This window comes from Pelodiscus sinensis, chromosome 21, assembly GCF_052426305.1.
Source record: "Pelodiscus sinensis isolate ZL-2025 chromosome 21, ASM5242630v1, whole genome shotgun sequence".
Taxonomy (NCBI): domain Eukaryota; kingdom Metazoa; phylum Chordata; order Testudines; family Trionychidae; genus Pelodiscus; species Pelodiscus sinensis.
The window spans coordinates 21247156-21273226 of record NC_143072.1 but is presented as its reverse complement, the minus strand read 5'-3'; the positions used below and the strand labels follow the sequence as shown (position 1 = coordinate 21273226).

The following is a 26071-nucleotide window of genomic DNA, read 5'->3' as shown; positions in this document are numbered from 1 at the left end:
CAACACTCTTGCAGCCCGCTGGGATAAAAGAGGGCCGCTCATGTGGCTCACTCACTAGTTCTGGTTGCCTTTCACTGCTATAGGTGCTAGAAGCAACCTCTCCTGCCACTGGTAAGGCATCTGAAGACTTGAGAGATGCTAACCACTGAATTCTCACTGTCAATCAAAAGCACGTGGTCCTCCCAGGGTACAGTAGCTTAGCCCATTGTCCTGAAGCTCTTTGTGATGTGTGTGGCATGTAACACAGCAGCAGGCTGGAGCTTTGCTTTTTAACAAGCACGAGTCTCCCTTTCTCCAGTCACAAGCGAGTTTCTGGACAGTATGAGATGCAGGGACGAGACAACGAAAGCAGCGTGGTCTAAAAACTAGACTCGTGCCCTGGGTTTCAAGACTTGTGGATTTTATTTTCCACTCTCTCTCTCTGATTTATTCTGGCATGGTCACTGTCACAGAATGGGAGGGAGTCTCCGGGCCCTGCGCCCCCATCCACAGTCACATGTGACTCTCAGCCAGCAGCTACAACAGAGACACAGCATAGCCCAGATTTGTTCTTACAATCCATCTTGGGGAAAGAGGACCCCAAAGCCCCAGCCCAGGCCCCTGTCCCAGCCCCCCAGGCTGGTTGGCTCCCCTTCTTCCTCAGCCAGCAGAAAACAAACTCACTCACAGCCACTGCTCACAACCCTCCCGACTGCCACGCCTCCTCCTTTGTTCATGTTCCCAGGCAAAGTGTCACCTGACTGAATCCTCCACCTAGCTCAGGTGACAAGCTGACCTGGGGCATGTAATTTTTCAGCAATTACACGTTTACACGTGGGGGAAGGGGATGGATATTTTGGCTTCCTTCGAATGGATTGGTTGCCCCATTAATATAATTTGGACCCCACATAGAAATTTTAAAATGGTCACACATTTATGAGGCACCTAGGGGTCACCAAATGAAATTAATAGCTAGCAGATTTAAAACAAACAAAAGGAAGTACTATGTCACACAGTCAACCTGTGGAACGCCTTGCCAGAGGTTTAACGGTTCAAAAAAGAGCTAAATACATTCATGGAGGCTAGATCACTTGATGATTCTCTGTTCTGTTCATTCCCTCTGTTAGGACTGAAAGTTTTATTCTTTTTTATATTTGTATTTTAGGTTTAGTAATGTAAGGTAATATAATCATATTTAATATTGAAGTTTGTATGTATCTCCTATATTTCCTTGTTCTAAAGTGTAGTGAGTAAAAGAGACAGGATCTCATACTGTGTCTATGTCAATGAGATTAGAAATATTGAAAGCCCGGGCCTTCGATGTGAATTGTTTTGATTTTGCTTAAAATAAAACACTGCTGTTTACTTTTAAAGGATTCTGTGAGAAAGACTGTTTGTATGAATGAGATACGGTGTGAAGATCATTGTTAGAGCCAGATGGTCAAGAGAAAAGGGACAAACTGTAAAAGACAGACTGTGAAAAGAAACATATCGGCGTCAGAAAAACCATCAGTGCGTACCCACGGCCAAGAGATAAAACCCATAGTTTTCCCTAAGTGGTGAGTGCTTTACAAACATTAATTCAGCAGCACAGTAAAGTAGGCAGGTATCTCCTTTTACAGATTGGGAAATTACAATTACAAATTTGACACAGCCCACCTGGGCTTGAATAAAGATATTAGCTAGCTAACCTACTACAAAGCCAGTTTCTCCTGCCTTCAACTAGGCATGTCAGATGTCGTGTATTTTTGTTATCATGTAGCCCCAACAATTTTTAGCAGTTACACGATTACTAAAATACTCCCCAGGGGTGGGGCTGGAAGACAGTGCGCTTCCAACATCACTCCTGGGGAACTCCCTGCCAACCCTGAACTGCTGCATCTGTAGCAAAGGCAGCAGTGCAGAGTAGCAAGCAGAGCCGGTCCACCAGGGGGAGCCCATTTAAAAATCAGCTCCCTGCGCAGACCAAAACCCACCTGTTCCCCCTCCCACTTCGCACTGCCTCTCTGGGAGGCAACAAGAGAGGGCAGGCGGCTCTGTTGGGCCGGCATGCAGGGAAAGCCAGATTAAAAGCCAGTTACCCGCAGATATTGGCTCCCCTCTGCCCCCACCCTCCTGTGGTGCTGCCTCTCTATTGGGCGGTGGCAGGGGGGAGGGAGCTCTGCAGCCCACAAGCACTAGTTCCCGCCCTCCCCCCCTTGCTGCCTCTGATATAGGTAGAGAGGGAGCAAAGGGGGGGGTTGTGTGTAGTCATTTGGATTAACTGATAAACCTAGTCTGATCAGTTAATCAGCTATACGCTAACATCTCTACCTTTGACAGTCACATTTTCACATCCAGTCTACTTCATTAGCTTCATTAACATGGGCCCTACAATTGGCAGGTAAACTGCTTTTGTGGTTATATACATCTTGCATTTTGTTATTTCCACTCCAACTCATCTGATGAAGTGGGGTTTACCCACAAAAGCTCATGGTCTTATATATTTGTTAGTCTCTAAGGTGCCACAGGACCACTCATAAGGTCATATGACTTGTCTACAGCCATGCTAATGGTATAACCAATATTAGAAATCACGAGTTGCAGGCTCCATTCCCAAGACCACACTCTACTTTTGTTCCTAATTAAAAATGTGATGCTACATATTGCTCAATGTCTTAAAAATCCTGTCCGTCTTAGAGTCTTATGACCAGGAATTTTTTTGTACTCTGGGGACACTCCTTCTGCATCCAGCTGAGCTAATGATCTGAGACTGGAATCGACTTTCTAGATTAAGTTTCCAGGGCAGAGGTTGAGCTGGTATGTCTGTCTATCCAACAGGCACAGTGCTAATGCTTAGGTTACACAATCACAAAAAGATTTCAGCATACTTACACAAGACACTCCATCTCTATGGAGTAAACCCTAAAATACCCACTCTTCTTTGCCCTGTGTAGTGCATGGGGCTAATCTAGCTCATTTATAAAAGTATGAAGCAGTGTATTCCCCCTTCCCTCCCTATTTTTGGATCACATTTTAGAGTCTGCTTACATCCCAATTGTATGTTAAAACAAAAACAAAAAACCCAGTTTATATTGTGCTCAGACTTCAGTTAACTCTGGTCCCTCATCTCTCTCAAAGCAAAAATGTGTCACAAAAGAATTGCTCAAATCAAACCTTTCCCTTACATTACTGTGACATGTTTTTCTATTGAAAATAATCTTTTTTTTTTTAAACTTTGAGGAGGGGGAGTCTCCTTGAACAAGCCACAATAAAAAGAAAAAGACAACCCCAACTTCATTTATCCCTCAATAACTTTTTTAATTAAGCGTTCATAACGAATAGATGTTTGGGCTACCAGAGCAAGCAAAGGAGCTACAGAATTTCTTCTTCCCGCAGTCAATGAGGCAACATTGCTAGGAATTAAATCTCTACAAGGATTTGTACAGTAACCATATAGCTCATTCAGGCTCATTTGCAAATGGAGAAAGGATTTGGCACAAAAACAACTGGATTAATATTTCTTAGCTATTTCTCCTAGAGCCACAAGGGGGCATCTGTACTGTAGTCTAGGGAGGGGGGAAATCATAAAACTGTGGCATAATATATGGAAATATCTTAACTCGGTGGTTCCCAATCTTTTTGATACTGGGGACCAGTAAACCCATTCACAAGCTTTAGGAGGACCAGTAACATTTATTTGCATATTTGTATATTCATTAAGCAAATGATGAATATGCAAATACATTGTGTCACTGGCCCTACTTGGCCCCCCTCCTGGCCCCAATGCTTTATTGGCCAGCACTGGTTCCCCCAGCTGTGTCCAGCGCTGGGCGTTCTGCATCGGTACGAACGACGCCCAGCCTTCTCCCTGGGTCCTAGTGCTGGCCAGATCTAGCCCCGCTGCCCAGAAGCATACCCAGCAGAGACGCCACCACGGTGGGGTCTCTCCGAAGAGGGCCACGCCACCGCACTCAGCAGTGTAGGGTGCTGCTACCCAGTCACACAAATTAATAGGATCGTTCACAATAATTTTTCTAAGGACTGCTATTTTTTTTTTCTAAGGACCAGTACTGGACCATACTTTGGGAAACGCTGACCTAACCTATTAAACCAGGGGAAAGGAAAGGCAAAGCTACCAGAAAGCTACTGCCAAGAGATAAGTTACATAGAAACCAGTAAGGTATAAACCATTTTATTACACTTGCAGAACAAACAAGACATAGAGGTATACCTGGCCAGATGCAGGAAGCATCTAAAACTTAAAGGGATCTGAAATTGGGGGGGAGGGGGGAGTAAAAGAACCCAAGATCCATTGAGTCAACACAAAAAAAGAATGAAAAAGAAGTTACAAACTATGATGTGGAAATAGGAGAAAGAACAGAAAGAAGTGTATCTGGAAAGCTACTTTGAGTCTTTTGGCTAGGAATTGGATCCCTGAGTTGAGTACCAAGAAGGCATTTCACACCCCAAAGGGACGGTCACTTCTCTGCAGTATTTTGGCCGGCTGCATGAATATAGAAAATATGAACATAAGGGGGAAATGCAATGGCCAAAAAAGGAGATGATTCTGTCTTTCAGAATAATTATTGTTTCTAGTACAACTTCAAGGAAGAGAAAGAATCACGCACAGGGAACTCCAGCGAGAGCGCGGAGGAAAACAATTCTCTTTCAAGGTAAATGGATCCACATGTGCTCCAAGATGAATCATATAACTCAAACAAGACAGCACCGACTTGTCACTGCACAGGAATTGAAATGCATATTATGTACTTTATACAGATCTCTGCCCCATTTTCTTCAATAGAAAACTTTTGGGGGGGAATTCCTCAGGACATCTTTAGGACTGACTGAAAGCCAACACAATTCTTTTTGACAACATTTTTGCTGAAAAGAAAAATATTTCAGATTTCTTTGAGATGCACAGCTATGTTACCTTGTTATTTCAAAATGTCCTGAGCTAAATGAAAATCCCAGGTCAATAGTGGAAGTAGCCCACAAAGTTAAAACAGCTGTTATATTGTTACCTTCAAGCAATAAGGTTTTCTTTTTTCTTGATTTTTTCCCCCTTCAACTTAAAGATGTGTAAACTTGAAAGAGCACAGTTCTTGAGAGACAAGGAAGTGCTAATTTCCGCTAACAATATATTAACAATACATCTTCAAATAACGTGGATAGCTTTCCTCTGAATTCAAAGTTCAGGATGATTACGTAACATTCAACAGAGATGCAGCAGGAATCTTTTAGTCTCCCAATGCACATGTGTATACATGTGAATACAAGCCAAGGGGTAATGTACTCAGGTTTCACTATTAATTAGGTACACAATCCTCACACTATTAATTAGGTAGTAAGAGTCTCAGGGGGTGTGTCTAGACTACAGGGTTTTTTTGAAAAAAAACTTTACCTGCATCTAGACTACCACTGCATTTTGTTGACGGCAGTAAACCTCATTCTACGAGGAATAACGCCTTTTTTCAAAAGTCATCTTTCAAAAAAAAGGTGCTATTGCATGAAAACAGGGCTTTTTCGAAAAAGAGCATTTAGACTCTTTCGGAAAAGCAAGCCGCTTTTTCGAAAAATCTTCTTGTTGTCTAGATGCTCTTTTTCGAAAGAGGCTTTTTCAAAAGATACTTTCAAAAAAAGCCTCTTTCGAAAGAGGCTTTAGTCTAAACGTACCCAGGCTGTCTTACAAAGGGACAGTAGGCAGCACTTATGGTTATTATTGAATAATAGTTTTCACCACTCAGTTTCCCATCAATAGAACCTGGACAGTGCTTTACAATCTCTAATAATGATTAGGGATGTTCAAGTATTTAGGTAGCTTTGTAACTGCTAAAAATGTCAGTGGTTACATGCTGCGGGTTCTGCAGTATAAAGTTTATACTACAGCACCTGCAGCATGGCCAACTCCCTGGGTGTAGAGTCAGCTGACTCCTCTCCCAGGGAGCCTGTGCTGAGTCAGCTGACTCCACTCCCAGGGAGCCAGCCATACTGTGGGCACTGTAGTATAAGCTTTATCCTCCACTCCCAGGGAGCCAGCACACGCCGGGAGCCAGCTTTTAAGCTTGCTTGTGGCCCTGCTCCCAGGATACAGAGAGAGCAGCTCAGGGTGGCAGCCAGCTTCTCAGGAGTGGGACGGGAGCCTAAGTGTAATAGTTAACGGATAAGCCCAGGAGAATTACTTAAATGGTTATACTACTATATTGCTAATACTAATATGTATCTATCTTAAACTGCAATTTAATAGGATATAGTATAAATAAAGAATAATCCCATATATGATCAAAAATGAAGGACCTGAAAAGCAGACAATGTATAGTATGTCCATTATGAACTTTGATTTTTTTTTTAAACAGTTCAGTGCCCACGAAAACTAAACTTTTATACAAGTACCTAATGAGTTCATCTGAGGTCAACTAGATCTTCCACTTCAGCAGTTCATGCCATACACATGAAAAAAGAAATCAGAAGACAATTCTGGCATTCAGACTGGCTGCTCTGACATCACACCGTAAGAGCCAGCATACTTCTCGATACGATGCATTTAGTGTTTAGTGCCCTTGTACACGGTGCATCTATTTCAGGTATCAGCAGGAATCCTACTGTACTTATTCAAATTAGAGAGTCAAGCCTCTGATGCAGTCACCTGAAAAAATAGGGCTGATACAAAAATTAGAAACACACACACACAAGAAATCACAAAGGGATACTTAAAGTGGCCACGTCAAGTAAAGAATTTAATCACTGGGTCCTTAGTTTCACTGTTCATGAAGAATTAAGATAACTAGTCAACTATGAAGGCCTCCCACACTAAGTCATCTCGCTGACAGTTGCAGATCGTGGCTATGGACCAGCCCTCAGAGGGGAGAAAAATGAAAGTCCTACAGGAGGTAAGAGCATAATTGAGACCTAAGCCACTTCCCCCATCCAAAGACTGCCCGCTTGATTTGCAAGGCTTTCGCAAGACCCATTGCTGCCACGATGCCCGCAAGGTATTAGCCAACTCGGGTAGGGTGTGGAACAGGAGGAGAAAACTTAAAAATACCAGCTCAAGAACTATTCGTAAAACATCAACTTCTGTGCATAGCCAGCCGACATAACTGCATTCTTCTATCACGGCTTTAATCTCTTCTACTCTTTTCACACTGGAGTATGAAACCAGAGGCAACAACAACGTAAGCTGTTCAGCACAGAAACCACGTCCTTTCCAGGTTTGAAGTTACACAGTATTGAGACTGAACGCTATCGAAAAAACAAATACAGGCTGAAACTTTCTAGTCTAGCAACCTCTGTGATCTGCATGATTTTAGTGAGCTGGATGTCCACTTATCGTGGGTGTGGCCAAGTTTTCCGCGGTCCCATAATTTTTTTTTCAGCTGCCAGTCCTGGCTCGCAGTGTTCTGTGCTGTTACTTAGCTCTAGTGTACCCCTAAATGTCTTGCAAGAGTCCAGTTAGCAGTGGAAGTGTTGGTAATGCTGCTAGACAATACTGACCTCCTATGGTCCAGCACCGTCAGGTCCAGAGGGTGCTGGACTAGAGAGGTTTAATCTGTATAAAAACAGACCAGAAATTTACTTCACAATTATTTCTTCAACATCAAAGCCGTTTCAAGTTCCTCCGACTGAACGGAGGACATGGGAGCAAAGGATGCACCCCTCTCCTGCCTACAAGGAGCACTGAGAGGCAGCCATGTTCAGGCACAGCAGTTGCTGCAGAAGCCAAAAGCTAACAGGTTAATGTAACTAGATACACAGGGTGACCGTACGTCGCCAGGGAAAGATTCCACAGAACATGGCTGGCAGGAGCAAATGGGACAAATGCCCCATTTTGCCAAAAAAGTGAGGTGTACCCCCTGCAGGAATGTGTGGGGAGGAAGAGCAGCCAGCAACGTCACCTCTGCACAGGAGGGAGTGCTCAAGAGAGCAGCCCAGGTGAGGCTAACCCACCTAGGCAAGCAGCCAGGGGATTTGGGCTGTCTCATGCGCAAGGAGGATAGGGGGCATCAGACTGCACGGTAGGAGGGGCTCAGGCCAGCCATGTTCCGTGGAATCTTTCCAACCCTATTCTTGAAATGGAAAAGGTTTGTAAATCCACGACGAGGATGGGTGGGGGTCCTCGGACACAGACATTTTCTTCCGCCGAGCAAGTGCTTAGAAGACCTAACCCTTATCTGAGCCGTGTGGGTGATGCCAGGTCTTGAGGCGTTGAGGTGTTGACAGGTTCCTAGGGCTGTCTTGTGTCCATCAATAGCCATTACAAACCAAACGGGGCACAAGCTCCCCCAGCGGTGGGCAACCTGTGGCCCACCGTGGTTGTATGCCCACGAAACATTTGGTTTACCATTGCTCATGCGCAGGATTGCCAGATTCTGCTGCTTTTTGCCCTTGTAGGTTTTTTTCCCCTAACAGTATTGCTAACGTGACAGGCATGTAAAAGCCAGGGCACGTGAAGTGAGGTGTGTGCTGATTGTACACAACATTGTCGGTGAGAGCCATGCGTTCCCTCTGCATCCAATCAGAGCGCTGCTATGGTTCAATCAGAACCCCCTGCACATCCTAGGGATGCAAGCCCAGTCAGCAAAACCACCTTGTCCCGGGAGACTCTCTTGGTTACAACAATCTTGCCCCCGCTGAGATAAGAAGGGACACCCGTGCGGCCTACTCCCTAGCCTAGGCTGCCCCTCACTAACCTACAGTGAAGTGGATTTCTTCAGAAGAGAGAAGTACAAATATTGATGTTTAAATTACAATACAACAGTGTCCACCACTATATCATCATTAGAAGATCTAAGGGCACCTCACATACATTTATATAGCAACAAGAGCACACTAGGCCCCTTGCAGAGAACTAATTAAAAACTTAAACCCCTCTATGTGATTAAAATATAAATAGATTATGTCAGACATTACTTAGCTACAGTCACCCCAAGGTGTATAAGAATATACACCACTGCTGTGTAGTTCAGGGCAGAAGAATACAAGAATATATAGCAGCACTGTGTAGTTCATGGCAGAACAACACTGTCTAAGACGACCAAGGGGAATTTGGAGAGAATTAATTTCACCAGGATGACTCATTTACTGTGCCAATCTCATCTGTGCTGTCCAAATATTTGCTTTTCTATGGCATCTGTGTCACTGGCTATACTTAAAACATTCACGGCATTCCTTACACAGATCCCCAGATTTAGAGAGGGGAGGGGGGGAAAAAAATCAATAGATCAGCATCCATGAATCCAAATTAAAAATGTCCCCATTTCCATATCATAATAAAAATAGATTAAGGAACAGACACGAGCTGCAGAAAGGGGAAATCTCATTAACACGCTGGAAAGTGTCAGAAAAGCAAAAGCTGGGAACACACACAAGATAATAATTACCTTGTCTGCGTTCCGAAATTTGCTGTCTGTTACCAGATCATCTGCTCACTCTCAGGCTGTGAGCAGATTCACTTCTGTGCCACTGCTGGCTGGAGGCAGATGGGAATGCCTGTTTAGCAGACTGATGTTCCCCTGGTAAAAAAAAATTTGGCCTAGCCGATCATTCTGCTATCTGCACAGCTGGTATTTATAATTTTATGCTACAGACATCCTGCAAAGCATTAATGTAATGCCCCAATCTGGGCACCGTGCGTGGAGCCATCCGTAGTACTAGTTACCAGTGAAATTGACTCAGTGCTGGTAACAGCAAAGAACATGAGCGTTAACCTGGTTATTAGTGTCAGAGCAAACTAAACAGCTTGGAGATGCTCCAGTGTATGAAGGGCTGGTGCCAATCAGAGCAGCAATGCTGGGAGGCAGCCAAGTGGTCAAATGGGGCTTCGTCGCATGAATACCAATGGGTTTAATTCTGCTTGGCCTTGTGTGAGCAGCTTTTGAGACTAGCGCACCCCTCCTGGAATGAAATCCTGGGTCCATACTGAGCATCTGTGCACCATCTGAGTCCCAGGCAAAGCCACACAGCTGCCTTCCTTTTCCCAAGAGGCTGGCCAGATCTCATGCAAGACGGGGACGTGAAGAGTTCGTAGCACCAGACACCAAGCACCAAAATGTAGTCATCCCCGGCAATATTGACTTGGCATCTTCAGGTCACCTGGGAACGTCTTTTGAAAGAGCCAAGCATGCTGGACTTTGAACTCAAGAACTACTGGGACAGGACAAACGTTCTCATTTGCTCCTCTCTCGCCCCCCCCCCTCCCCCAGCAACCTTTTTTCATCCACATGAGAACTGTCAAGGCCACAATTCGTGTGTAACAGATGGATTATTCCCTCCATCCTCACCTGCACACGGAAGCTAGCCAAAGCCCTTTTGTCTGACGTACGGAGAGCAATCAGACTCAAACACCATTGGGCCTTCTGGAAATATTCACGTGACAGGTTCAAAACCACCCACAAAAAGGGAGCGGGGAGAGAATGCACCTTTAAAGGTAGAAGAGTTTTTAATGTGGTTAACAGTCTCAGAGCAATGCATGCTCCCTTGTAGGAAAGGGGAACCAACACGTTTCGCCTTGTAGCTCTTGTGCAAAATGGAAAGTCACGACCAGCTTTGTTTCACCACTCTGCTGTGTCTCATAACCTTGAGCCAGTCACATAACCTCTCCGGTTCTTTTTCACCAGCTATGAAACAATGTTAACATCTCACCCAGCGGTTTTGAGGCCCAATGAACTTGCAAGGCATCGCGTAACACAGGGTTTCTCAACTTTGGAAGCCCCGAGGGCCACAATGATACTCACAGCACATGCCGAGGGCCGCAACTTAAGTGTGGTTGCATATACATGTGAATATATATGCAAATATATGCAAATAGCTTTTTACACCAACAGGCATGAATACAAAGATTAAGGCAAAACTATACAACACACAGGCCCCATTTAAGTCAGTTCTGCTGATATTAATAAAATGAAATATTTACCCAATTTCCACCCCTATGACAGCACTTTTAATGAGCAATAACACTCCAGGAATTAAACTACTAAAACGCATATCAACAGAAGACCATTATATTGACTACTTTTTTGTTTTGGCTTCACAACAGTCCAGGAATTTAACTACTAAAACACATATCAACCCAAGCCACAACGTAAACCCAAACTGCACCACGGGCCACAAACTAATGGGCTGTGGGCCACATGCGGCCCACGGGCCACGTGTTGAGTAGCCCTGGCATAAAGAGTGCTATTATCCATTTAAAGAAGAGGCGTGTTATTTTTTAGCCATATGTCCTGCCATGCCCTTTACCTGATCCTCCTCCTCACTTTCTCCACCCCCTGAGTTCGCCCCCATATAGCTGCACTTGCTTGGTAAGTCAAGTTAATGTATCTGTTATTTTCACACACAAGAGAAACATTGCTTGCTATTGGCACTGGACAGTGTCACGTGAAGCACAAACAGCACTGGCTTGTAAGCCAGGGCAATATTACTATGTAACCGATAAGCGGGACACTGCAGTTCTGGAGCCGGACTGCCTCCTGGAAAGTCCTGTCCAACTTTCACACACGGTATTGTATTCAGAAGGAAAATACAGGAACCCCCTGACGTTTGTGGTGGATGCGATCCTGCATCTACCGCAAATGGTGAAATTTACAAATACCGGGAGCCGCAGCTCCCGGTCCCTGTGGTAAGCTTCCTGCAGCTCCCAACTCACCGTGGGGGGCCGGGAGCCATGGGGATCCCACCACAGGGGCTGGGAGCTGCTGAGTTCCCCACGGCTCCCAGCCCCCTCCTCCTCCTCAGGCCACAGAAATTCCACGAACTGCGATTCCGTGAATTGTGAGGGTCTTCTGGAACAAGAATTAGAAACCACCTTTCCTAAAAGCAGTACCCACCAACACTCTTCGGATGTGGACAGAGTATTCCCGACTCAGGGCCCAGAAGAGAGCGAGTTGTACAAAGTTAGAATCAGCATTTAAATCCAGGAATGGGAAATGACACGAAAAACAGACTCTGCCGCACACAGGGGCATGAAGCAGTTTTTGCCAACGGCTACCAAATTATGAAGCATTTCCTCCAAGAGCTCTTATACATGGCAAACCCAATACACATGACCAACCTGCCTTCGGGACATGGTTCTGCCCCATATACTTCCCTACTAACCCCTTTATGGGGCCACCAAAGGCAAAATATGTATGTCCAACTATACAGCTAAGTCTTCTACTTGGGCTGCAATCCTACTGCAATTTCCCAGGAACGCTAGCTGGAAAACAGTCGGCATCACAAGAGTAGCATTGCAAGACAGTAGCACCACAAGACTAACTAGGACACAAGTCCTGTATATCACAGGGGAGAGCGTCCCCTTGTCCATTCAGCCAACCCCCCTCTAGCTCCATTTGGGAAATTCCCTGGGATGCTCTGTATCCACTCACATCTCCCTTTCTAACAGAGATGCCCTGATTGTTTCGCTGCTCCATCTAGGCCATGCCTGGACACCACTTACCGAGCGCTCGCGCCACGGCCAGGAATGGGATCTGGTCAATGACTGTGCTCCTGCGCACAGGGCCGTTGTGAGACAGCCGCGGCCTCTTCCAGACAACCCGATTGACGCCCGACTTATTGATCACACTGGAAGTATGGGAAACAAAGAGGTGGGGATTTAAAAAAAAAAGTTAGTCACACGACATCTGATTTTATACGGTTTAAATTACAGAAACATTTACGACCCTATTGCCTATGGGATCGATGCGATGACCTCGGGTAAAGCCTGCAGTGTGGACGCCTCCCTCAGAGCAGAATGAGATTGCGATAACTGGCGGGGATTAGCCCAGCTTTGGCAGAGGGGGCATAAGGGACAGAAAAAGAGATGAAAATCTGGGGGGGGATTTGGGGCTTCCTGCGAATCACCTGAACACCAGTCAACGTCCCCCTCCTCCCCTTCAGAGACAGCTGGTTCCCCTGATATGCTGAGTTGCAGAACCATCACTATCAAATCCCAAAGAAGCTGTGTTATTTAGGGCTCTCTCTTCGGTTCTCACTACCTGCCACAGCTCTGACAGTCGGCAGCAGCCGTGAGTGGGTTAAAAAACAAAACTGAAACGAGCCACCCTCAACAGTCTCAACACAGAGGTTTTCTTGCTAGGGGAGCTGCAGGAGGCAGAAACCACAAAACATCTGCTCTCAGAGGTTGAGCACAGCAGAACTAAGGACGTAAAATCCTGGTTAATCAGTTAACCGGTTAAACGTTAGGTCGGCCTAACGTTTAACTAGCTAACCGACAACGCCCAGCTGGAGCAGCTTCCAGCCTGCAGGGCTCCCGTCCCCAGCTATGGATGTGAAGAGGTGGGTACCTGATTAATCATGTAGTCGACACAATTTGTATCGACTACACGATCAGTCGAAAAGTGAAGGTGCTCTGCCCTGGCTCTCGCCGGTCCAGGAGCTACCCCTGCTGCGGCTCTGCAATTTAAATGTAGTAGGAGCTGGGTGCACAAGCAGCCTGGCTCCTATTACATTTAAACTACTGAAGCGGGGGTAAGAACTGAAGCGGGGGTAAGTCTTGGACTGGTGTGAGCTGGGACAGAGCCAGGACCGCTGGTTGCCATGAACAGGGGCTGCTTCGTGGCAGCAGCCCTGTCTGTAGCTCGCCGCGGGCAGAGGCAGCTTCGTGGCAGCCACCCCCACCCCCCCACTGCCCTCCCAATGCTGCCTCTGATAGAGGCAGCAGGGGTGGGGCAGTACGGCACCGCAGAGACAGTGCTGGGGGGTAACCCCATGGATATTTAAGAGAGATTTTTTAGCAAGGAAGCTCTCTCAATGGGACTCACAGACCCAGTTCTCCTCTTCTCCCATCATCCCCCCTCCCACTCCACAGGGAGCGACGGTGTTCTGCAAGCACCATCACACCTACACGCCTGCCTGGTGGCACGTGCCCCACGCTTCTGGGAGCAGCTGGATCGTCTCTGCCAGTTTTGTCAGCAACTCTGGGGTAAGCTGAAGACCACCAACAAGATGATCACATTCCCTCCCTGCCCCGGCTCCTGTAAAACAGGAAATTCTGGGAGCTGCCCACTCGCAATTAGAAACATCCAAATACATTCCAGTAGGGATGTAGGCAGCTAGTTGACTAGTCATTTGACTAGTTGCTTCTCCACCCCTTGCTGCCTCTATCAGAGAGGCAGCAAAGCAGGGGGAGCAGGATCTGGTGTTGGGGGGAGCCGGCTTAAAAGCCGGTTCCCCCCAGCACCGTCTCTGTGGGAAGAAGGGGCAGGGGTGCAGCAGGGACTGGTGGCACTTCTGCCTTTGAATGCAGGAAGAGCAGACATTTCAAAAGCAGAATTGCTGCGGGGAGCCTGGGGCGAGCTAGGGACTCAAACCCCACAGGCCCCACGCTCCCTGCTTTCGAAATGTACAGGCCCCGCACTCCCTGCTTTCGAAATGTACAGGAACCCCGGGAGGGCTCTTGTACATTTCGAAAGCAAAGCGCCAGGAGTGCTGGACCAGCAGGAGACTGCTGGAGCCCCCGGCTGGCCGTGCTCCCCGTGGTGCTTCCGCCTTTGAAATGTAGCAAGAGCCAGCAGGGCTCTTTCTACACGTCAAAGGTGCAGGCGCCCTTATCGACTAATCGAATAGTCGATGGAAATTACATTGACTATTCAATTTGTTGATTAACCTCAATTTAACATCCTTACATTCCAGGTCTTTCAACCAGAGAGAGAGCAGCTCATTTAGAACCCGGACCTCTGCAGGCCCTACCCTACTAATACAGCAAGGTCTCATTTCAGAAACCTCTTATCCCAAATGCAGCTAGCTCATCTGCTCCCACCTGCTAAAGACACACAACTCACAAAGTTAGTGAGCTGGCAGGGTTCTCGGGCAAACGCGGTCACCAGGAAAACCCGTGATCTCTGCGCCCGAGCTGCTGAAAGAAGGCAACGGTGCCCATCCCTCTGGGGCAGGACTGCAGAATGAAGGAGTATTGGGCTCCCGTGATGCTATGCCAGATTCGAGCCCTGAGGTTTGTTTCACAGCAATAATGCTCTCGGACAAGAGAGCTTGCTCCCCTGCCCCATAGCTATAGGCAGGGTTGCCAAATGGTTTCAGAAAAAATACCGAACCAAAAAAAAATAAATGGGACCCCAAGAGTTGTTCAGAAAAAAACAGCGTGACCCCTTTAAGAAACGTGTGGTGAGGCTTTTTGGCCCTAACAGGCTGCCAGCAGCCACCCGCTGAATTTCCTCCCTGCGCTAAGCTGGACAGCTCTCCTGTTGAACCCAGTAAGCATCCAGGATTTTTGCCTCCTGGCTGGAAAAAAGAGTCAGAAAGTACCAGACATTTTAGGTGTCCAGTATTTTCTGAATTTTTTTACCGGACGGGAGGCAAAAATACCCAACTGTCCGGTTCAATACCGGACACCTGGCAACCCTAGCTACAGGGAGCATGCATGAATTGGCCTTCACAATTAAATACCTTCTGGGATGTTTTAACATCTGCCAGGTCATGCAAAAGAAACCTCAACTCAGCTCTGGCAAGAAGAGGAGGACGTATGTTTGGATTTATGGTGTTTCAATATACATCTCAGCCCTGTTAATAATTTGTGATCTTCATTTTCTTTAAAGAAGTTTTCTGAGCCTGTTCTACATCTGGCATTGTTACCACACAGGCAATGTAACATGCATTAGAAATGTTACTTCTATGGAGCAGATAGATCCTCATTAGATAGGGAAGACACCCTCTTCAGCCAGGGTTCTATCTTCCACCAGAGGCCCAATCAACTGCAAAACTGATACTACATTGATGCCAAAATCTTAATATTTTCTTCATTTGAGAGAAGAAGCCCTCTACAGCTCAGAGTTAATATTGCTCACATGGGAAGACAAATTATCTTTAGCCAAGGACAAGGTCAGCCAGCAACCCCCTTCCCTTCCCCTCCCACTTTTTTCAGGACCCCAAATATACTTCTCATTTTGGAGATTTCACTGGGCTGTCATTCGGAAATCAGAAATTACCCCATCACATAAACCTCCAGCAGAATGTCACTACAGTGGATGACAAGTTACACATTAGTCAACAGTGTGACACTGTTGCAAAAAAAGCAAACATGATTCTGGGCTGCATTAACAGGAGTATTGTAAGCAAGACACAAGAAGTCATTCTTCCGCTCTACTCTGTGCTGATTAGTAGGCCTCAATTAGAGTATTGTGTCCAGTTCTGGGCACCACATTCCAAGAAAATTGTGGAAAAATTGGAGAAGGTCCAGAGAAGATCAACAAAAATGATTAAAGGCCTACAAAACATGATCTAGGAGGGAAGACTGAAAGAACTGGGCTTGTTTCATTTAGAAAAGAAAAGACAGAGAAGAGAGATGTTAGCAGTTTTCAATTATCTAAAAGGATGTTACAAGGAGAAGGGAGAAAAATTGTTTTACTTGACCTCTGATGATAGGACAAGAAGCAATGGGCTTAAACTGCAGCAAGGGAGGTGTAGGTTGGACATTAGGAAAAACTTCCTAATGGTCAGGGTGGTTAAACACTGGAATAAATTGCCCAGTGCGTTGTAGAAACTCCGTCACTAGAGATAGTTAAGAGCAGCTAAGACAGACACCTGTCAGGGATAATCTAGACAGTGTTTGGTCCTAGGGGATATGAAAGTCAAATGCTTATTGGATAGTCAACAGAACAGTCGACTAGTCACTTCTCTCCCCCCACTATCAGAAATAGGCAGCAAGGGAATGGGGAAGGGGAGGGGGGAACTGCAAAGCGGCAGCACCACACGGAGCCCTGGGTCAGCAGGGTAGTCCCCAGCTGACCCTAGGCTCCACGTGGCCCTTTCGCCTTTGAAGGGTAGCCCCTTCAAAGGCAGAGGTGCCCTATCGACTAATCGAATAGTCATTACAAAATGCATCAACTATTCGATTAGTCAATTAGTCAATATTTAACATCCTTACTTGGTCCTGCCATGAGGGCAGGGAACTGAACTCAATGACCTCTTGTGGTCCCTTCCAGCTCTACGATTCTATGACACAGGTTGAACCTCTCTAGTCCACCATCCTGGGGACATGACCTGTGCTGAACCAGAGAATTTGCCGGACCACAAGAGGTCAATATTGTCTAGCAGCATTACCAGCACTTCCATGGCTTACTGGGCTCTTAGAAGACATTTAGGGGTGAATTAGAGCTAAATAACAGCACAGAACACTGAGAACCCAAGATTGATGGCTATAGACAAACTTTATGGGATCATAGGAAACTTGGTCACACCCATGAAAAGTGGGCACCCGGCTAACTAAAATCATGCTGGACGATGGATGTTTCCAGACCAGAGAGTGCCAAAACTGGACAGTCTCTATGCAAAAGAATAAATGGACACAAATCAGGTATTAGGAATGGCAATATGCAAAAACCTGTAGGGGAACACTTCAATCTCCCTGGACACACAATAGCAGATTTAAAGGTAGCCATCCTGCAGCAAAAAAACTTCAGGACTAGACTTCAGAGACAAACTGCTGAGCTGCAGTTCATCTGCAAATTTGACACCATCAGCTCAGGATTAAACAAAGACTGTGAATGGCTAGCCAATTACAAAAGCAGTTTCTCTTCTCTTGGTGTTCACACCTCCAGATCAGCTGCTAAAAGTAGGCCTCATCCTCCCTGACTGAATTTACCTCATTATCTCTAGCCTGATTCTTGCCTGCATATTTATACCTGCCTCTGGAAATTTCCACTACATGCATCTGACGAAATGGGTCTTTGCCCACAAAAGCTTATGCTCCACTACATCTGTTAGTCTATATGTTGCTACAGTACTCCTTGTCGGTCTAGAGAGGTTCAACCTGTAGTAGCAAACACTAAAATAATACAACTACTTCCCCACTTCCAACCAGCTGAATAGTTACAGACCAAAGGGCAGAAACACAAAAAAAGGTTCTTACTGGCTTCCCAAGGAAGCTTGAACCCTTCCGTCAGCAGGAGCAGGACAGTGAGACAAGAAATTGAAACAAGGAACAAAACACAATTACCTGCCACCAAGCCCTTCGATTCTCTCCTTTTCTTTCGGAAGTTCAGGCTTGTGGTCCTGCGTCACCTCCACCGCCCGAACAAAGTCATCTTTGGGGTCATCCTGGACGCCCAGCACCACTCCTGAGTCTCCAACATGCGCCACATACATCTGTGAACCCCGGATAATTACCACACTGGCGGTAGTCCCCGACGTGCTTGGAAGGCCAGTCATGGTCTTCGGCCACTCTGCTGCAATGAGAAAGAAAAGCCAAATTTTAACTCTCTGAAACTTGCCACGAGTTTCCCCTTCAGGAGATGGTCCGAAAAGCCCCAAGTTGTTACAACTACCTGAAGAAAAATAGTGTCATGGTGTCAAGAGTGGATTAATATGTAATATTCAAGCTAACCCATGCTAACTTAGCAAACTAGAAACTAAGGGGTTGACTATGTGTTTCTTCTTCATCTCCTTCAAGACTTATCTCAAGTCCCAGTGAAAACAGCCTTCGTAGGCTGGCTGGCTGTCCATATTAAATAAAACCCACACCATTTGGCAGTGTTGTTCATTTCTATTCATAAAGAAACAAAACCCAAGAAAAGAGGAGCACAGCAGATCAACGGGGCTGAATAATTACAATGAAGCATGCACGTGACCACATGATGGCTGGTTCCAACCAGGACCTTCAAGTCCTTCCCTCCAATGAGCATAAAATGAATTTAACTTCAGATTAAAACATAAAGGCTGTGTCTAGACTGGACAGTTTTTCCGGAAAAATCAGCAGCTTTTCCGGAAAAACTTACCAGCTGTCTACACTGGCCGAATTTCCGCAAAAACAACGACTTCCTACTTTAAGAAATCAGTGCTTTTTGCGGAAATACTATGTTGCTCCCGTTCGGGCAAATGTCTTTTTCCGAAAGACTTTTGCACAAAAGGGCCAGTGTAGACAGCAGAGATTTCTTTTCCGCAAAAAAGCCCCGATGGCGAAAATGGCGATCGGGGCTTTTTTGCGGAAAAGTGCGTCTAAATTGGCCGCGGACACTTTTCCACAAAAAGTGCTTTTGCAGAAAAGCGTCCTGCCAATCTAGACGCACTTTTCCAAAAATGCTTTTAACGGAAAACTTTTCCGTTAAAAGCATTTCCGGAAAATCATGCCTGTGTAGACGTAGCCAAACAGTAATCCAAACAGAGGTCAGAATACTGAGTCGGGATTCTGAACAGTATCTCCCAAGGTTTAGTTCTCTGACTTCTGCTGAAGGAAATAAGTGAGGAACAGGGATGTAAAATCCTGTTTCATTGGTTAACCACTTAAATGTTTAATCGATTAAAGAGGGGTTGACACAGCCCCCCACCACAGACAAAGGCTGCTCTGGCCAGCCAATCCGAGCAGCCCTTGCCTGTGGCAGGAGGGCTAGGCCAGGCGTACCAGCCACAGGGGTTGCTCTGGTTGGTGGCCAGAGTGACAGGCAGGTAGCTGCTCCAGTCTCTACCAGTTAACCGGAACCATTACGGGTGAGGCTTCCCGGTTAACCATTCACATCCCTAACATGGGAAATAAGAGATGTGCTGTTAGTTGAAAATGACACCCAAGAGCCACAGAAGCCAAACGTTCACTTCCTGATTGGAAGCTGTAGCAGTGCCAGCTACATCAGGTCCCTTAGTTGTCTGGCTATTACACACACAGGGCCCAGAACGACTGTCTTTATATCTCTGCCTGTTTTGGTTTAAAGTCTACTCTGAATGGGGTTTCAAAACAAATAGTATATTTGCATTATCAGGGGGAAATTATTCACCGGTCCACACTGAGGACAAAACTGCACAGGGTTCTTATGCTTGCTACCTCACCACCGCACGCCCCCAGACCCGAAGTGGTACTCCTCCAATCCAGAATTCTCTCACACATTAAATATCTACACCCGTTTTTCCTCCTCCCCTTCCACATTAAATTCATGGTTTTCCTCACTGTCACCTCTCTGCTCCTGCCAACATTTATCTTCTCCTCCTCCTGTGCTCTGCTCCTGTTCCAAACACTGTGCCCAAATTTCTCTCTCAACTGTTCCCTTGGTCTAATTCACCTACATTCCTGACTGGGTTTCCCCCCCCCCCCAAAAAAAAGCCCCATGTTTGAGGCAGCCCTCAGTTAAGATACACCTAGCCCCACAAACTCCCTCCCACAACATCAGATACGTCACCATTCCATGAAGACTCATTTTATGCTCCTTCCGCACTGCACCTACTCATGTCTTTCGACCACAAACGCTTCAGAAAAGGTTTCGACCGCAAACGCTTCAGAAATTAATTTCGCCGGCATGTTTTCTCTCTTCTACTTCACAATTGACACTTACTACGGTAACCATTAAAGAGGTTGCATTTACCACAATAAATGTGCTCCATGCAGTATATATTCTACATACCAGGAATATGATAGTACAGTAAATACCCTACTACAATATGTATTTCCTATGGCATCGTGTTATAGTCATCAAGTCCAGTCCCCTGCCCTCATGGCAAGACCAGGCACCATCTAGATCACCCCAACAGGTGCCTGTCTAACCTGCTCTTAACAACCTCCAATAATGGAGATTCCGCAACCTCCCTAGTACAAATCAAACATGAAGAACCTTATGAACGTATTTATTCGGACAAGCATCAGTCAAGCGAAGAGGAGTGATCCTCAGAAGCAGCTTCCCACAACTTCCCAAACCACTCAACACAAATATAAACCTCTGTGGAAGGCAGCAAGGGGAGAGGGCAGGTGGCTCCATGGAGCCCGCACATGCAGAGAGCCAGCTTAAAAGCCAACTCCCTGCGCGTATCAGTTCCTGCCTGCCCCTCCTCATGCACTACTGCCTCTGTATGAGAGGCAGCAGCGCAGGGTGGGAGGGTAGGCGGCTCCCTGGGAGCCAGTGTTCATGGGGAACCGAGTCTGTGGGAGGCAGTGGGGGGGGGAGTCTCTCCAGAAGCCAATACATGCTGGGAGCTGTCTTAAAAGCCAGCTCCCCCTGGGCACCGGCTCCCACCTCCCCCATCCCCCTTGCTGCATCTCATACAAAGGCAGCAGGGGCTGGGGGAGGGGTGGCGTTGCTTGTAATCAGTAGGATTAACCAATAAGCCCAGGCTTATCAGTCCATCATATAACCAAGTACATGCTAACATCCCTACTCTACACGGGTTTTTTTCCCTACCAATATTACTACAGTGACAGTCACAGGTAAAGCAAGGGCACAGGATATGAGGCGCGCCCGCTGACTGCAAACACTGACTGTGAAAGAGAGCAGTGTGCTTCCTCTGCATCCAATCCAAATGCTGCTACATTTCAATCAGCACATGTTCTAGGTACTTAAGTGCATTTAGCAAAACTACCCAAGCCTGGGAGCCTGACTTGGTTACAATCTTGTGGCCCACTGAGATGAAGGAGGGTCACTCTGGTGGCCCACTCACTAGCTTAGGCTGCCCATCACTGGAATAGGTGGACCAAACTATAGTGCCCAGAGCACAATATTTTTCACAGCCTGATGGATGTAACAAGTCAATCTAATTTCTAGGTGCAGTCCTGGCCTAACTATGTTATACTTCTCTGGCACTATTTAGCAAGGGATCAAACATCACTTTACAAACGTTATGTCCCCAGATCTTTGGGAGACGGATGACTACTAACCCAGCCACTTTGCAAATGAGGCCAAGGGAGGTTACGTGAAATGTTTGCCAAAGAGCATGGAGCAAGTCAATGACAAAATTAGTTCCAGAACCGGAGAGTCTACCATCCAGTTGTCTGTTTAGCCAATAGACATCACTTCCTCCTCATTTAAATATTTCACCAGCTATCACTGTCATCCCCAATTACCTCTTGAACATAAACTGCATTCGACCTGACAGATGTACCAAAAAGGGCTTTGTCTAATGAGCGTGACCACTGTGGCGATTATATTATTACGTGCATAAAATGGAGTGATTGGAGGCAGAACCCTGAAACCCTCATTTCCATTTCACCTGTACATTTATTAAACAGCCACATACACTGGGAGGAACTCATTCACTACAACAATAAAAAAAATGTATCAGACAATCAAATTAGTGCTTATGTAAAAATGAAAAGCATTGTAATCAAAATCCCACATGTGTAAACAAAACAGACACTGCAAGAGCACATGAGTTTAGGCTCTCCCTAAGCCAAACCTATGTCCAGCTACATTAAGGGGCATAAGCAACTTCAGTCTTGATTTATTTTAGTGGTGAATGCTACATGTAATCTAGAGTGGGACTTACTTCAGAGATTCAGATCATGCTACATCAGGCATGTCCAAAGTCCGGCCCGCGGGCCAATTGCGGTCCGTGTTCCGGTTTAATACGGCCCCCCAGGTAATTTGGCAATATCTATCTTTTATGGCCCCCAACGAATCCATATGTATTGAGATGAATACATTGTAAAATCTCAGTTAATGTCAGTTGGTCTAAATCAGTTATAAATATATTTGGACACAACATGTATACTTGGTGTTATGTTCCTGTTCATATTTTTTGAACTTAAAAGTTGACAGACAACCTTTATTACCAATAATATGTAATGTACTTTACAATGTTCCTGACATATAATTCAGCTTCCTGGATTTTTTTTTCATCTGGCCTTCAGATATGAAAGGCAGAGTGATTTAACACCTATTTAGATTTGTCATCCATGTGACGAAATGAAAAGTATGCCGTTTGCAATAAACTTTGCATAAAATAGTTAATTTGCATTTAGTTTTAATGGTTCAAAGAATGTCAGGCAAAATGGTCGGCCCTCACGCATGTTCACTTCATCAAATCTGGCCCTCTTTGAAAAAAGTTTGGACACCCCTGTGCTACATCATACTATGAGAGAGGTGTTTTAACTCGTAAACAAAAACAATTAAAATCCTCTCTGTTCCGTGGGCAAGCAATGCATTCATTATCACTTTCCAAAAATAAAACAAAAAAGAATTAAGCTAAAACAAATGTGGTGATAGAGATCCATGTGCACGAGCTCAAAATGGATCTGACATGCAGCATTCAGTGACTTGGGTAGAGGTGGAAAAAAAGAACCAAGGAGTCTGTTAACATAATACTTGTTTCAAAGAACACAGATTTGATCAGTAATAAGTGGCTGAGTCAAAGCTCCAGATCAATTACTAAAAACGATACGACTCTAGGGAAGGCACTTACATGCTTCAACTTTTCCACTTCATAAAAGGAGGCTATCGGCTCTTTTAGAAAAGTGCCATCGTGCTGAACACTTGTAAAAGACTTTGGCTTTGTTGCCACTGGCAGCAAGGGGCAAAGGTGTGTTAACTCAAGTTAGCTAACGCAAGGTGGATTTTCCCTGCCATTTCACACTGAGCTTAAAAGAGCCCCTATTTTAAGACCCCGTAATGCTAAGAGTAGCAGTTTTAACTCAATGGTCCTTGTTTTAACTATGTAAAAAAAAAATCAGGCTTTTCATAACCTTAATGCAGCATGGTTGTTTTTAAACACCAATGAAGTTATTCTGGTTTTCTTACACAAAATATAAGTATATAGGATCATGAGTTTTCACTGGTAAGACCCACTTCATCAGATGAGATGGGTCTTACCCACAAAAGCTCACGATCCTATATATTTTTGTTAGTCTCTAAGATGTCACAGGACTACTCGTTGTTTTTAAAGTAACAGACTAACAATGCCACCCCTCTGAGACTAAACAAAGGTGGGCATTTGTGCTGCCACACAGGAGAGATTGAAATGCTGCCCAGCTGATTAGCAAAGTGCCTACAGCAAGGTTTTTTGTTTCTGTTGATGGTACACACATTCACACATGCCTTACTGCACATAAAAATTCATTCTGCACATGGGGTGGAAAAAATTAGAGGGAACCTTGTTCAGGAATAGGCTGTATGCACTTTTACTGCCAAAATAAAGACTCTTGATACAAATTGTTTCACTGTTAATTCCAAAAGAAGGCTCAAGCTAAGATCAGACAGACCCCATTACAAAGGTGTAAATTTATTTTTCATCCTGCCAAATTCAAATTCAAAACATAAGCCGTTGTTACAGGTGCATCTACAACCACACCACCAGCTGGTCAGACACATGAGCCCAACTTTTTCTGGTCGTTTGTGGTTGTTTTATGATTTTGTTTTTTAAGTGTGAGGCCATCTCCACTGCTGGCTACACAACTATTCTCCTGTGGCACATTCCCCAGCTAATTCTTGAGCTGCAGCTAGTTGTCTTAAAGGACAGACTGCCATGAAACAGCTGTGTTAGCTAAGTGGTGATTCTCCCAGGCGTTTCACATTTTTGACAGTGTAGACAAGCCAGGTGCTGACACACAAACTTAATCACACCTGATTTGGTGACCCGGCACTGAGATGTAAGTTTAGTATTTGTTTCAGTGGCATGACAGGTCTCAACAGGACTTCAGTAGCCTGCCTCTGAGTATTATCTCAACCCCACAACATGCATCTTTCAAGGTTTTTTTTTTTTTTTGGCACCAACTTTACATGTGAAATCTAAGACCAATTTGTTCTGGACAGTATTAAGTTTTCTCCCTTTCCAAAATGCTGCAACAGCTTCCCAAGCCCCTGGTTCCAGCTGCTGCTGTCCCTCCTCCTTCAGAATACTGCCATGGCTCCCAAATGTTCCTTGCAACTTCCCTCCTTTACCCTACCTGGTCACAAAGACGGAGCTTTCAATCAGTTATTCTATTCCATCCTAACAAGTTTACATAACTCTCCGCCCCCCCCCCCCCCCCACACACACAAATGCATTAGGGATCTGAAAGTGTAACCATTTACACAGTCAACAGATGAGCCGGGGCTCATCTGTTAACCTGCTCGGTTACACACAGCACCACCACCACCCGCGCCCCACTGCTGCCTCTGCATCCTGCGGAGCCAGCCCTACCTCCCCCGTTGCTGCCTCTGTATCAGAGGCAGCACCGTAGTGGGAAGTGGGAGCTGATGCACACGGGGAACCGGCTTTAAGTCAGCTCCCGCTTGTCCACTCCCCCCACATTTTTCAGCAGTTACACAATTACAGAATGAAGTACATTTTAACATCCTTACAGTGCATACCAGGGGTGTTAGTAATGTTCCTTTAAGACTGAGGAACTATCAGGACGATTCTTTATCTATAAGGATATTTCTGACAGCTGGAAGACAACTGCAAGGCAAGATCAAAATGACTCAACTTTAAAGGCAAAGTTGTACATCACTGAGTTCACAATAAAGTCTTGTCCATTTAACACTGTGCGCTTAGTTGACAGTGGTCAAGACTAGGGCTGTAAGCTTTCCCCTGCTTGCTGCCTCTATCAGAGAGCGGCAGCAAGGGGACGGAGCAGGAGCCGGTGCTGCAAACAGCTAGCTGGCTTTAAAGCTGGTTCCCCTCCAGCACCATCTCCACGGGGAGCAGAGGAGACAGAGGTGTAGCGGGGGACCGGCCACGAGCCAGGAATCAGCTGTCCCGTCTCACGTCCTGTCCCCACACTGCACTTCAGCCTTTGAAATGTATTAAGAGCCGTCAATACATTTAAAAGACAGAGCCACAGCGGTGGCTCCGCAGTTTCCCCCGCTTATTGACTAGTTGATAGAAATCCCATCGACTGGTCGATCAGCTGATGAAATGCTATTTAACATCCCTAGTCAAGACAGCAGACAGCTATTTTCACCACTCAGAATTATATCTATACAGCCTAGGGATGTGAAAAAGTAAACGTGGGCCTGGGCTCCAGTTAACCTTTACGGTTACTTGCAACCTCCTCCCCCTTCCCATGCTGCTACCTCCGTGGACCAGGCGACTCTGTGGGAGCCGGTATATGTGGCCGGCTCCCCGCATGCATAGACTCCCAGGGGAGCCCCTTATCCCCCGCATGTGAAGGTTTCAGCGATTACACATTTACCTAAATCAGTGTTTCCCAACCTATGGGACGGGACCCAAATATGGGTCGCCATTACATTTCAAAAGGGTCACCAAATGTCTCCCCAGGTGGCTCTGCCCTCCCTCCTCCCCCAGTTTTTGAATTGCCTTGGGTCACCATGTCTCCCTGAATTGTCAAAATGGGTCCCCATCTGGAAAAAGTGGAGAACCGCTGACCTAAATAAACGCATTTTAACACCCCTCATACAGCCTGTAAACAACAGAACCTCTGCTCCATTTGGCAATGGAGGAATAATGAGACGCTGCCGTTACGTCCAAG

The 26071-nt window shown here is 45.8% G+C and overlaps 1 protein-coding gene across 1 annotated transcript in view; it reads right to left on the bottom strand.

The window, feature by feature from the left end:
* Nucleotides 1-26071, bottom strand: part of PPM1D (protein phosphatase, Mg2+/Mn2+ dependent 1D) — a 44591-nt gene that overhangs the window by 15176 nt on the left and 3344 nt on the right. Inside the window, exons 2-3 of the mRNA XM_025179227.3 lie at nucleotides 17909-18137; nucleotides 12395-12519 (exon numbers count right to left, since the gene is read on the bottom strand). Coding sequence (XP_025035012.2) covers nucleotides 12395-12519; nucleotides 17909-18137 — 354 coding nt within the window. The remainder of the gene's footprint in view (nucleotides 1-12394; nucleotides 12520-17908; nucleotides 18138-26071) is intronic.